The following is a 13,484-nucleotide window of genomic DNA, read 5'->3' as shown; positions in this document are numbered from 1 at the left end:
TACTGGGAGGAGGCGAGAAGAGGGGGACCAGCGCGAAGGCGGCTGTGCGCCCGTATGAGGAAGGGCAGTCTCTCCTCGGGGACGAAACGGTTAAGCCTCCCGCAGCGCCCTAGGCATCCGGTAGGGGTCGCGCGCCGGCGGGAGCGCCCGCGCTCGCGGGCGGGCCTCAGGCGGCCGGGGCCCCTGACGTCACCGACCCACGGTCGCCATGGCGACGGCCTCATCAGCGCGCGCGTCAGAGCCGCCAGTCTCTTGGCAACCGCCCGATCTCCAGCTCTCCCTCCGCCTGGCTCTCGGCCGCGCGTCGCTCTGGCGTCAAAAGGACGTCAATGGGGATGTATCAATCCGGCGGCGGCGGCGTGGGCGGGGCCGCCGTGGGCGGGGTCGGCGGCGTGGGGGCGTGACGGGGCGGGCCCGGGAGGCAGGGGCGGGCCCGGGGGCGGGGCGGACGGCGCGTGCGGCTGGAGAGCGCGGCTCCAGGCTCAGAGCTGACATGCGGCGCGGCCCGGGCGGCAGGCGGCGGAGCAGCTGGCGGCCGGGCAGAGCGAACGGCCGAGCGGGCGGCGGGGGCCCCGGGGCGAGCGGCGTCCCAGCCTCGGCGCTCCGAGGGCGGCGGAGGTGAGGCGCGGCCCGGTGGGCCGGTGGCCGCCGTCGGGCTCGGGGCTGCGGGCTCGGCAGCCCCGCAGGTGCGCGCGCGGGGTTTTCGGGCCGGGGCGCCGCCGCCGGCTTCCCCTTTGTTGTGCGGCAGACAGCGGGGGGCCATGGGAGCGAGGGTCCAGGGTTCAGGACGGAGTCGGGCGCGGGCGGCGGTCCACGCGCCCCGCGGGGCTTGGGACCCGGAGCCCAAGCGGATCCGACTGCGGGCGGCGGGCATAGGAGCAGGGCGCACGGCTCCCGGATCGGGGCTCGCGGTGGAGCAAGTCGCCGGCGGGGGCGGTGGCCGCAGGTCCGCGTGTCCGGGGGTCGGGTCTGCAGCCGCCGAGCTGAGCGCGCCCCCCGCCCGCAGGTGCGGCCCGGAACCATGGTGATCATGGCCGAGTTGAGCGCGGCCCCCGCGGGCTCGGGCCAGGGCCAGCAGAAGCCTCTCCGGGTGGGCTTCTACGACATCGAGCGGACCCTCGGCAAGGGCAATTTCGCGGTGGTGAAGCTGGCCCGGCATCGAGTCACCAAAACGCAGGTGCGTGGAGGGGGGGGGGCGGAACCCCGGGGTGGGCCCTCCGAGGCTGGATACCCCCTTTCCCTGGAGCCGGGGAAGCTGGTGAAATCCCTGCTTGTGGGGTCCGTCGTCCCAAGGTCGAAACGTTGATAGTTTTTATCAGTTTGGTAAAGAAGAAAATGCGATATGTTATGATTATGCGTAATTTGTACAAATACTGGGGAGTAGCAAAGAGGATAATGACCAAATACCCAGGAGTACAGCTGGAGCCTGTAAAACGAGTCTGCAGAGACTTAAGACATTTATTAAACTTTGACTTTTTTGGCTATTTTTGTTATTTTCCTCCCTAAGTTTTTGTGACCTTTGGGGACATGAAGTGTTTTAGAAATTAACCTGCAAAAAACGAAGTGTGTAAATTAGCTTAAGGCAGAGAGTTTTATTTCAACAAATATCCTTTATTAATAATTTGTAGGTTGCAATAAAAATAATCGACAAAGCACGATTAGATTCAAGCAATTTGGAGAAAATCTATCGAGAGGTTCAGATCATGAAGCTTCTGAATCATCCTCACATTATAAAGCTCTATCAGGTAAGGATTCAAGTGTGTGTCCCACTGTTACTTCTGGCAAGTGTATCATTTTTTAATTTTCAACAACTTAAGTCTACAGTTTCTGAAGGTTGTGTCACTGGGTGGGAGTCAGGGAGTTGATTGTAGAAGGTAAAGAGATTGATTTTTGTGAGCTGTGCACTTATTTTTTCTTGCTTTTGGATAATAATCCAGATTTGCTTCATTAAAGTTTTATTTGATATTTTTACTTGCTCCAGTTTTGGATGCGTGGGGGTCAGTTGTTAAATTTATTATGAAAACAAACAAACGAAACACACGGATTTCTGTATTGCTGAGAGTCAACCATTTAGTGTGAAAGGACAAATTTGAGTCTAGACACTTCCACCTCGGCAGATTTTTATTAAACGTTAAGACTAGCTGCTCTTACCAGTTTTTGTAAACTTACCTATGCCAAGGTAGCAGTGAGCATTGTCTCTTCTGCTTCAACCCTCCCATCAGACATGGAGACATAACACACCTGTGCCCAGGTGAGAGCAGGGGACCTGACATCTAATCCACATCAAGGACTCGCCTCACCCTGTCCGCCTGTTGGTTTGCTTTGTGACTTTATTTTTGTTCTCCTGTTAAGACTAATAAATTGTACCTTTGGAAATGAGGTGCTGATTTAAGTAGGACAGCAGAGCAATCTCTTTCTTAGCCAGCCACTTCCGTAGAATGAACTTAGACCCACTTCGGAAGGATGTGTTCTTTGCATTCACCCAGTTGTGGTGGGTATAAGTTCCTTTTGAGGAGTCTCATGAAACCCTGTGGATCCGTGATGAATAGAGTGTGTGTGTGTTGGGGGGGGGGTGCCGTTGGCAAGGCGGGGTGGAGAGAGGACTGTGATTGAAGTGACCCTGGGGAAGGCTGCTGCCCTCGGTTACAATGAAGGATGAGGGAGTCACAGGGCTCGTGTTCCCCTAGTGACAGTTTACTCGGTGGCGTTAAGTGCACAGCCCACGTCATGTGCGCCCCGGTTCATGTTTTGTTTCTGTTGTCGTTTTTGCGTCGTGAGGCCAAGATAAGATGCTTCCTCCACGGCCACTGATGTCAGTGCCTGAGCAATGTGCCCGCCCCGTTTCCGCAGGAGTGGGTTAAAGCCTGCCTGCCTTTGACTTTGCCGGGAGGGGATGAGCCAGGGCCGTCCCCGTCTTCCTGTCCTCCGCTGACCCCGGGCAGGAGGAGCCCGGGTAGCCAGACGCCCAGCCCCTGGGATCCACGTTGAGGTCTTTTCTGGGGGTGAATTTGCTCACCGCTCCAGGAGCTGCTGTTGGGAGATGGGCTCAGCAGGCAGCAATGATTGTACAGCTCGCATTTTGACACTAGTGTCTAATTTGCATCCAGCTGGCCCAGGCCCCAGAACCTTGGTGAGACACTTCAACTCTTTCCTCGAGGTTTTTTTTTTTTTTTAACTTCAAACATGTTGACTCTTAAATCTTTCTGCCTCTCTTTCTTTAAACTGAGGAAAGGGATAAACTTACAAGTCCCTCCACCACACAGGTCCAGGGCGGTTACAATTGTAGCTAAACTGCGTTGTATTTGCTTTTCTCTTTAAGTTTATGGCTCAAAGTACCTTTTTAAAGGAATAATTACATTTTGAACCTCCAAGAGCTCTGTTTTAAATAAGGATAACTTCCTCTGAAATAGTCCGTGGTGGTCCAGTGGTTAACACTTTGCCTTCCAATGCAGGAGTTGTGGGTTTGATCCCCATAAAGGCAGCTAAGATCCACGTACTTCGAGGCCAAAAGACAGAAACATGAAACAGAAGCAATATTGTAACATATTCAGTAAAGAGTTTAAAAAATGAAATATTTTAAAATACATATACATGAGTCTGTTTTATTCCTTTCAGTACCAAAGATTTGAATTTGACCTTGTTTTTTAGTTATGTTTTAAACTCTTAAAAAAATCTTTTTTTCAACATGAAATAAAATTCTTGAATCAGTAAACGAACCTTTAAGGTGTGTTTGACATTAGCTGTTGCTATTGACACACATGCTGAGCGGTTTGCTGTACAGAAAATAGTCTTTCATAGCTTACCTGGCAAAGCCGGCCTCTCTCAGCCTAATGTATCAGGTCAGTAACGCAAGTAGGGAGGGGAACTTCTTATCTATTATTCAACTTGTGCCGGCCCTAGGCATGGATAATCTGTTGTCTGCTCAGCTTCTAATAGAAAGGCCTCACAGAACTCTCATCATCTATTTTACTTCTGGGGCCTGCAGAGCCTTCACTTTGGGTGAGGAAAGTGAGTTAAAAATATGGTAGAGGCAAGTTGCAGTCCGAGCAGATGTTTTTGGAAGCAGATGCATATTGAGGTGGACAGGTTAGTGAGGAGCTCACATCTGACTTTAAAAAACTTCCCCTAAGTAGGAAATCCCTTTGTTTCTTTGTTGCGGAAGTTTTTCTTTTCTTTCCCTATTTTTTGAAATAACAAATATACTTATTCTGGAGAAGTTAAAAATTTACAGGCTTTCAAGCGGATTCTTTATACCATTGGTATGTTCCTTTTTCACATGATTAAATGTTGCTGCTGCTGCTGTTGCTAAGTCGCTTCAGTCATGTCCGACTCTGTGCGACCCCATAGATGGCAGACCACCAGGCTCCCCGTCCCTGGGATTCTCCAGGCAAGAACACTGGAGTAGGTTGCCATTTCCTTCTCCAATGCATGAAAGTGAAAAGTGAAAGTCAAGTCGCTCAGTCGTGTCCGACTCTTAGCGACCCCATGGACTGCAGCCCACCAGGCTCCTCCGTTCACGGGACTCTCCAAGCAAGAGTACTGGAGTGGGGTGCCACTGCCTTCTCCGTGATTAAATGTTAGGTCTGTTTTTTTAGGTTATGGAAACAAAGGATATGCTGTACATTGTCACTGAATTTGCAAAAAATGGAGAAATGTTTGGTAAGCCATGCTGATTTTTGATATCTATTGGAAAGAAATGGTAGTAACTTGTTCCCATTCGCCCCTCCAGTGGTGGGGTCTCCCCAGTGTTCTTTCTCTGTGCCCCGAGCAACGACTGGACTTTTGGGTTTGGGGCTAGAGCTTCGTTTTGTCCCTCCTCAGATTACTTGACCTCCAACGGGCACCTGAGCGAGAGTGAAGCCCGGAAGAAGTTCTGGCAGATTCTGTCAGCCGTGGAGTACTGCCACAGCCACAACATCGTCCACCGGGACCTGAAGACGGAGAACCTGCTGCTGGATGGCAACATGGACATCAAGCTGGCAGGTGAGGGCCAGGAATGTGCCCAGTGGGAGGGGTGCCTGCGGGTGAGGGGCTGCGAGTGTGCTCTGCGTGAGGGGTGTACCTACCTGCCAAGGGTCCGTGCTTTCTTGCACGAGCCTTTGAAACATTGACCTTACTGTTTCCGCCACAACTTCATCACCTGTTTCTTGCCTCTCAGATTTTGGGTTTGGGAATTTCTACAACTCAGGAGAACCTCTGTCCACGTGGTGTGGAAGCCCCCCATACGCAGCCCCGGAGGTCTTCGAGGGGAAGGAGTACGAAGGCCCCCAGCTGGACATCTGGGTAGGAGCCTGGGTGGCACATGGGGCGTGCGTGGGGCGGAGGGGGGGGGCCTGGAGGGGATTCGGGCGCATGTAGTGGGGGGCTTGGAGAGGGCATGGGTGTGTGGAGGGGGTCTGGAGGGGACGCAGGTGCGCAGGGTGGGGGGCTTGGAGGAGGCACGGGTGCACAAGGCGGGGGGCGCTGGTGCCTGGGCGCAGGTGCTGACCTGGTCCTCCTCCTGCAGAGCCTGGGCGTCGTGCTGTATGTCCTTGTGTGCGGGTCTCTGCCCTTCGATGGGCCCAACCTGCCGGCGCTGCGGCAGCGGGTGTTAGAAGGCCGCTTCCGCATCCCCTTCTTCATGTCCCGAGGTAGGTGAGGACCTGGCTCCTCCAGGCACACGGGGCTGGCAGCCTGCTGGCCACGCATTGGGTAGCCTGGGATGAGAGTCTGAGGGGAGGAGGAGGGATTCATTTCCCGCAAGGCCTGCTTGGCCATCTTCTGAGTCTGCGTTGGGCCCGGCAGCCAGTCACGTGTCGCCACGGGGTGTTTACCAGGCGCCTACGAGGCTGCTTATGGACCCTGCTTATGGGGCTGGCCTGTCCCTTTGCAGGCTGTTGGGAAGCCGGCTGGGGCCCAGTGCCGCAAGTCTCACCCACTCCACACTGGGCTTTTCTCTTCCACCCTGATCGCTGCTTAGCAACATACAGGATGGGGATTCTAGGTGGTTCTGTCTTGAGGGCCACGCCCTCCAGGGCCCGATCCCTCAGCCGGTGGCTCTCCTTGCTTGTGTTTCTCTTGGCCTCTGTGTTCTCTGGGATGGTCACTGGTCTGCTTGCTATTTGCCAGGGAGCCATATGCCCTGCGGGAGCCCAGGCGGGAGGTGGGAATGCATGGGCGGGCGGCCCGTGCGCAGACTCAGTGCTCCGCTTCCACCTCCAGACTGCGAGACGCTGATTCGCCGCATGCTGGTGGTGGAGCCCGCCAAGCGCATCACCATCGCCCAGATCCGGCAGCACAGGTGGATGCAGGCTGAGCCGGCGCTGCTGCTGCCGGCCTGCCCAGCCTTCTCCCTGCTTGGCTACACCTCCAGCGTGGGCAACTATGATGAACAGGCCCTGGGCATCATGCAGACACTGGGCGTCGACCGAAAGAAGACCGTGGAGGTGAGCCACCTGCCTGCCTGCCGTGGTGGGTAAGGAGGGCACCTTCCCTGGGTGGCTGAATGGAGAAGCTGGCTCTTGCCAGCCAGGTTAGAATGGGAGCAGCATGGCTCATTTAAGGGCTGCTCGTCCGCTAGAAAGGGTACTCTCATCCGCCTCAGAATAACCCCAGAGTGGTCTCGTCAGGGACCGTCCCTTCTGCCAGCCCCTCTCTGACCCCCACTTCTCTGCCCCTAGTCACTGCAGAAGAGAAGCTACAACCACTTTGCAGCCATTTATTACCTCCTCGTGGAGCGGCTGAAGGAGTACCGGCTCGCCCAGCCAGCCCGCCCTGGCCCTGCCCGGCAGCAGAGGCCCCGGAGCACAGACCTCACTGGTTTCGAGGTGAGGGGGCAGCGAGTGCCTTTGATTCCTCACCCCCCACCCGTGTCTCTGCCTTGGACTGTGTCCCCAAGTTAGGAGTCCCCCTCTCAGACACCCCTAGGAGGGGTTGCAGGCTGAGCCCCGAGGTCACGTCCCCTCACCCGTTAGGCACTGGATAGGGGTCCTGTGTGAGCTGCTGGCAGACGGCATGATGGAGAGGGGGTGCCAGCCTCTCTGCTGAGGTTCTGACCCTGCCCATCAGCCCCCTGTTCCTTCATTGCCCCTGGTGCCATGTCCCGGCTGCTCCTTCTGGTCTCCCCACTCAGCGAGGCATTGGAGAAGGGGTGCGCATGTCCTGAGCCTGTCCAGTCACAGCTGATGCTCGTTAACTCAGAAACCAGCCTGGTCTGTCAGGTGATGCTGTGTTGCCGCCGGTCGTTCCCCGCCTCTGTGCCTCACGGCCTCTGTCTTCGTCTGCCGACCCACAGGTGCCTCAAGAAGGCCTCCCTGGAGACGCTCTCCGTTCCGCCCTGCTGTGCACGCAGCCCCAGACCTTGGGGCAGTCTGTCCTACAGGCCGAAATGGACTATGACCTCCACAGCTCCCTGCAGGTGTGTGAGCGCCTCGTGGGTGGCGTCCAGGGTGGGTGTGCCTGGTACCCAGCGGTGGGGGTGCTCCTGCGCCTGGCCTTACGGTCTGTGTGTGTCCCTCGCAGCCCCTGCTGCTCCCCGTGGACACCAGCTGCGGCGGGGTGTGCCGGCATCGCTCCATCTCCCCCAGCAGCCTTCTGGACACGGCCATCAGCGAGGAGGCCAGGCCAGGCCCGGGCCTGGACGAGGAGCAGGAGGTGCAGGAGCCCCCGCCCGGCAGCACAGGCCGGAGGCACACGCTGGCCGAGGTCTCCACCTGCTTCTCCCCGGGCGCCCCTCCATGTAAGTGTCCCTGGGGGCCACGTGCACACCTGACAGGTGGGCTTGGGGGCAGGGCAGCCTTTTCTGATGACAGTGCTCCAGATTTGCCATTCCTGGAGCACCCGAGGCCTTATGGACCATACTTAGACCTCACAGCGAGCTCTCGAGTATCAGGGCTGGAGGGGAATTTAGCCGTCCTCAGAGGTTGGCAGGACAGCTCCTTGGCCCAGGCCCCTCTGTGTCCCGGGTCCAAGCTCCACTGTCAGCTGTAGAGCCCAAGGTGCTGGCTGGCAGGGCTCCCTGGTCGCCTCTGCCTGTCGCAGACGTCCTATCCGCAGAGTTGTGGGTAAGGGTGGTGGGGGATACAGCTGTCTGCCCCATCAGAGGGCCGGGTTGGCAGGAGATGCTGCAGAGAGTGCAGAGCCCCAAGTGCTTAGACTCATGGTGACGTGTTGAGCACTGGGGGGTGGGTCTGGCCTCAGGTCACCAGGGCCTCAGCTGCACCCGCTTCCCTGCAGGTATTGTCGTCTCGCCCTCTGCGGCCAGTCCTTGTGAAGGCACCAGCTCAGACAGCTGCCTGACCTCTGCGGGTGACGGCCTAGCCGGGCTCAGTGGACACCTGGCTGCTCAGGGGCTGGTGGGCGCCTGCTCCCCATTCAGATTGGCCTCACCACTGCTGGGCACCCAGTCTGCCACGCCCATGCTACAGGCGCAGGGGGCCCTGCGAGGAGCTGCCCTGCTGCCCGTCAGCTTCCAGGAGGGCCGGAGGGCGTCAGACACCTCGCTCACTCAAGGTGACTTTCCCTTTCATGCCCACTTCCACCTACCCTGGGAGACCTGAATGTACCCACCACCCCCGGGGGCAGGGCATCACTTTGTCCCTCATGGCAGGTGGCTATCCTCTCTCCAGGCAGTTCTGGCAGAGCAGCAGTGCCCCTCCGGGCAGGCCAAAGCTGCTGCCTGGGTTCTAGATGCCCTGGCTTCTAGGACAAACTCATGTGGTCTCTAGAAGGTGGTCCTAAAAGCCCAAGAGATGCTTAGACACCAGGCAGCAGGTCCCAACCTGGAGGAGGGATGGTTAGGGAGGCCCTCGCCATGAAGGCAGTCCACATCAGGCTCTTCCAATGCCCCCTCAAGGCTTGTGGGATGCTAGGGCCCCCTGTTCTGCTCACTCCTGCCTTACACAAAGGATCCACTGTCTGCCCAGATGTGTGCTTCTTCAGAGCTGGAATTGCTGTCCCAAACCAAACCCTAGAAGGGGATGATGTCCCAACTGTAGGAGGGGGGCTGTCGTGAAGTGATGGGGTGATCGGAGGGCCCCTTGACCCTGTAGGAAAGGGCTGACTCCCTCATCCCACCATGTCAGACCACGCAGCCCCCCTTTACTCCTCCCACTGCCTGGAAGCCCCAGCGAGCTGCAGGCCATTGGTGCTCGGCTGGGGGACAGGTCTGGACACGTGTTGGTTTTGCCTCCCCCAGGGCTAAAAGCCTTCCGGCAGCAGCTGAGGAAGAACGCGAGGACCAAGGGATTCCTGGGGCTGAACAAGATCAAGGGGCTGGCACGCCAGGTGTGCCAGCCCTCATCCTCCAGCCGGGCCTCCCGGGGCGGCCCACATGCCTTCCAGCTGCCCGCACAGAGCCCAGGCCTGCACGGCGGTGGAGCCGGCAGCTGGGAGGGCAGGGGCATGCTGGAGGACGTGCTGCAGCAGCAGAGGTAGGCCCGTGGGCACCGGCTGAGACCTGGGCAGGGCTCACAGACCTTGGGGACTCCTGAGTAACGTTAGCCCTGAGCGCCTTCCCTGTGGCTGGGGGCGGGGGCGAGGTGCCTCGGCTGTTGGGGCAGGGAGGGGGCAGCGAGTGAGAATGTCATGTCTGGTTGGCATCTCTGAGCTGCTCTGAAAGCAGGAGGGGGAAGGAAATGTCAGGAATTGCTCAGGGATTAGTCACACAGAATGGCGTGTTCTGAGCAGCCCCAGCCCGCGGTTCCGCGGGGTAGGCCCTCCAGCTCTGGCAGGTGGAAACCCGATCGTGTGGCAGTCTGGCTGGGCGGTGGGGGGAGCCGTGGGCCGCCAGCCAGCCGGCACTGACCTGCTCCCCCTGTCCCTTGGTCTGGCCAGGTTGCTTCAGTTACAGCACCACACAACGGCCCCAGCCAGCTGCCAGCCAGCCCCCTTGGTCCTCGCCCCCTGCGATGGCACCCTCCATGTGTCAGGACTGCAGAAGGATCTGGGGCTGGGGCCCAGCCCTCTGCTGCCGCCCCATCTGCTCCAGGCTGGCGTCTCCCCCGTGGCCTCGGCTGCCCAGCTCCTGGATGCTCACCTGCGCATCAGTGGCTCCACGGCTCCCAGCCCCGCCGCAGCAGCCCCCCAGCCACGCTTTGCCATGCTGCCCGTGAGCCTGGAGCCCACGGAGCTGCCCCACGGGGACTGTGAGATGGAAGACCTGACCTCAGGCCCACTGGGCACCTTCGTCCTGGTGCAGTGAGGGCCCCAGCTGGGGCAGCTGACTTCTTGAAGCAATAATTTCAGAGTATGTGAAGATGGTTCCCGATGCAAAGCCAATAACTTTCCAGAAGAGAAACAAGCAATATGTTTGGTGTTTTGGATTTTTTAGTTTATTATTATTTTTTTTTTCCTTGCACTGAGCAACTGTAACTCCGAGTAGAGACTGGAAACTTTTTGAAGAAAAATAATAATCCAGGGGCCTGTTGTTGGGACCGGTGGATGGGATGGGGAGGAGGGCAGTGGGTGGAGCCGGCAGTGGTATGGGCAGGGTCACAGGGGGGTGGCCGGTTGGCCCCAGGAAACCATAGTGTGAGCTGTGTGTCTCCATTGTGTGTGTATGCGCATGTGTGCGTGTGGATTAGTGTTTTGTTTTTTTTTCTTCACAATTCTCCACTTCCTGAAACACTTACACTTCACTTGAAAACTGTGAACTTTCCACTTTACGTATCAGTTTTTGAAAAGCTCTAACCTCCAGTCCAAGAGAAGACGATCTACGAGTTCTTGGAATTCTCTCCCCTGAAATCAGAACCCAGAGGGTAGCTTTTCTTATCTTTCAAGAGCATGTTGTATAAACAGCTCGGGAGTTAGTTTTCCAGGATTCTTCAGAGGGGCTGCAGAGAGGAACCTGAGTGAGGTGGAGTGAGCTGGAGGCTCCCCTTGGTCACTTGGGTGCCCTCAGGGGAGTCAGCCAGGGAGGTTTCTTCCTCCTGCACCTCTTATTTCCGCTGCTAATTAAGTTTTTATGCATTTCATTATCAGGGTCCAAAAAGAACAACTGACTGGGGGTGGGGAACGTGCAATATGGCGAGTCTGTGATGGGGGTGGCCGGCGTGGGGCTGCTTGTGGTGGGGGGACAGCCCACCCTGTCCGGGCCCTGCGCTCGGTGGGCTTTCGTTTTAGGAAAGTGAAATGAGAGGTCAGGTCAGTGTTCAAGCTTTGTTCCTTTTTTAAAGCAAATACTGTACATGTATATACATAGGAAACAAACATACACTACTTATTTTTTATACTTTTTACTACATTTTTGTGTTCCTGGTTTGAACGTCCCTCTCTGGTAACGTGACGACGCACCTGGTGCCAGGTCCAGGTGGAGGCGGGGCCAGCAGGCAGCAGACAGGTGCGCGCTCACCCGGCAGGGAAACTCAGGTGGTAGCCGCTGGACTGAGCAGGAGAGCCACAGCTCCCACCCCTGCAGCCGGTCAGGGCCCTCCGTTCCCCACCACCCTCCCCCACGACCCCTCAACCCAGGTGCCTTCAGCTCACGTCGGCTCTCGCCACCTGCAGCGTTGTTAGGTCCCGGCGATGCTGGCCCGGGAAGGGGGCCCCTGTAGAAGCCAAAGATTGCTGAGGCCCAGGAGGCGGCCCAGCCTGCGTGTTCCCGGCTCCCAGCCCTGCTGCTGCTGCTGCTGCTGCTGCTGCTCCGGGGCTGCTTCAGGATCAGGACAAAGGACTCCGTGCTCCCGGCGGCTGCCAAGTCACCCAAGCCTCTTGTGACTCGCACCAGGAGACTGCCGGAGGCCCTGGGGCTCCAGCTCAGCCCCCTCCAGAGGCACCATCAGCCCCCATGAGGCCACCCCACCCCAACCCCTCAACGCATCTGTTCGAATGCCATCGATCAAAGGCCTCAGAACTGTGACAAGCACTTTACTCTCACTGCGGTTTTCTCTCGTCGCTGTCAGGCGTGTCTCGTCTTGTGTCCGGCGTGTGTGGCAGGATTCTCGGCGGCGCTGTCCTGCGAACTGAACGCAGGGGCCTATCCTGGGCACCGTGCTATGTGATGAAGCTGTACATAGTTTGGGGTTGTTTTTTTTTTTAACCATAACAATTATTTTATTTCTTATGTTCACGTGAGAAACATATGCCAAATGATTGGTGGATGTATGTTTTTTAATTTAATATTTAAATAAAACGTTTGGGGAAAAAACCTTGTTTTCTTCTTCCGGTTCTTTGTGGGCTCCCTCCTTCTAAGCTGCTCCCTCCAGGTTCGATGAGTCTCAGGTCTTACAGGACAGGGCGAGGTGCCAGCTCCCATGCCTTGCTGAGCCTCAGACCCAGGTTCTTAGCTGCTAGGAGCAGAAGGTGCTTGGTGGTCCAGGCTGGGGGTGGCCTACTGGTTCTCAGACCCCTTGAGCCCAGGTGGCAGCGCTGCCAATCAGCTGGAGGTCTTAACTGCCAGGTCTGTTTTCAGCCTGTTCTCTTCTCCTAGAAGAGAACCATTCATACTTCCCTCTTCAGCCTTAATGTTCTCTGTAAATCAAGGCTTTGGAAGAATCTCACAGCCAAACTATTTCCCAGTTTTTAAAGTTGGTGTGACCACTTTCTAGCATAGACAAAGGGTACTCTTCACTTTGATGCCCGGCAACTCTTTTTTTGGTAAAAAAGAAATTCTTGAACCTTTTCACACCGATTAGGATGATCATTATAAAAAAAAATAGTATTTGCAAAGATGCAGAAATTGGATCCCTTTTGCATTGCTTGTGGGGACATGCAATAGTGCAGCTGCTGTGGAAAACAGTACTGGAGTTCTTCAAATAAACAAGGAACATGTCATCCAGCAATCCCACTTCCGGGGGTAGACCCAAAAGAACTGGATGTGGAGTCTCAGCTATCTCTACACCTGTGTTCATGGCAGCATATTCACAAGAACCAAAATGTCCAAGCAACCCAGTGTCCATCGGTGGATGGGTGGATTAATCGAATGTGGTCCATCCACACAATAGAATATCTGTGTGTGTGTCTGCACGCACACACTTGTGCTCAGCCGTGTCTGACTGTGATCCCATGGACCATAGCCCTCCAGGCTCCTCTGTTCATGGGATTCTCCAGGCAAGAATACTGGAGTGGGTTGCCATTTCCTTCTCCAGGGGATCTTCCCGATCCAGGGATTGGACCGGCATGTCTTGTGTCTCCTGCATTGGCAGGTGGATTCTTTACCACTGCGCCACTTGAGAAGACTGGGATTCCCAGGTGGCTCAATGGTAAAGAATCCACCTGCCAATTAGGAGACGTGGGTTCAATCCCTGGGTGGGGAAGATCCCCTGGAGAAGGAAATAGCAACACATGCTAATATTCTTGCCTGGAACATTTCCGTGGACAGAGAAGATTGGGGGCTACAGTCTGAGGGGTCGCAAGAGTTGGACAGGACTGAGTGACTAAACAGCAACAATGGAATATCTTTCAGCCTTAAAAAGGAGGGAGCTTCTGATATCTGCTATGACACAGATAGACCTTGAGCTTGACGCTCAATGACAGAGCCAGGCATAAAAAAACAGACCCTGTGTAAT

At 56.4% G+C, this 13,484-nt stretch overlaps 1 protein-coding gene across 2 annotated transcripts; it reads left to right on the top strand.

Annotated features, from left to right (window-relative positions):
- Window positions 506-12,129, top strand: SIK1 (salt inducible kinase 1). 2 transcript variants are annotated; one of them, XM_018051760.1, is made up of 14 exons: window positions 506-618; window positions 1,007-1,177; window positions 1,629-1,745; window positions 4,596-4,659; window positions 4,822-4,983; window positions 5,159-5,283; window positions 5,507-5,630; window positions 6,202-6,425; window positions 6,660-6,806; window positions 7,274-7,396; window positions 7,501-7,717; window positions 8,215-8,490; window positions 9,176-9,410; window positions 9,814-12,129. In XM_018051760.1, the coding sequence occupies exons 2-14, from the start codon at window positions 1,022-1,024 to the stop codon at window positions 10,178-10,180; spliced, it is 2,337 nt and encodes a 778-aa protein (XP_017907249.1). In that variant the 5' UTR covers window positions 506-618; window positions 1,007-1,021; the 3' UTR covers window positions 10,181-12,129. The 2 variants fall into 2 exon arrangements, with proteins under 2 accessions (XP_017907249.1, XP_017907250.1); XM_018051761.1 differs by lacking the exon at window positions 506-618 and adding an exon at window positions 672-686.

The sequence above is a fragment of the Capra hircus genome, chromosome 1 (genome assembly GCF_001704415.2).
Source record: "Capra hircus breed San Clemente chromosome 1, ASM170441v1, whole genome shotgun sequence".
NCBI lineage: Eukaryota > Metazoa > Chordata > Mammalia > Artiodactyla > Bovidae > Capra > Capra hircus.
The sequence above is the reverse complement of the archived record's forward strand: the minus strand, read 5'-3'. Positions and strand labels throughout refer to the sequence as shown.

Coding starts and splice junctions, on each gene's coding strand:
- SIK1 (XM_018051760.1), top strand. CDS start 1,022: ATGGTGATCATGGCCGAGTTGAGCGCGGCCCCCGCGGGCTCGGGCCAG. Junction 4,660..4,821: donor AAAAAATGGAGAAATGTTTG/GTAAGCCATGCT, acceptor GTCCCTCCTCAG/ATTACTTGACCTCCAACGGG. Junction 5,631..6,201: donor CCCCTTCTTCATGTCCCGAG/GTAGGTGAGGAC, acceptor TTCCACCTCCAG/ACTGCGAGACGCTGATTCGC.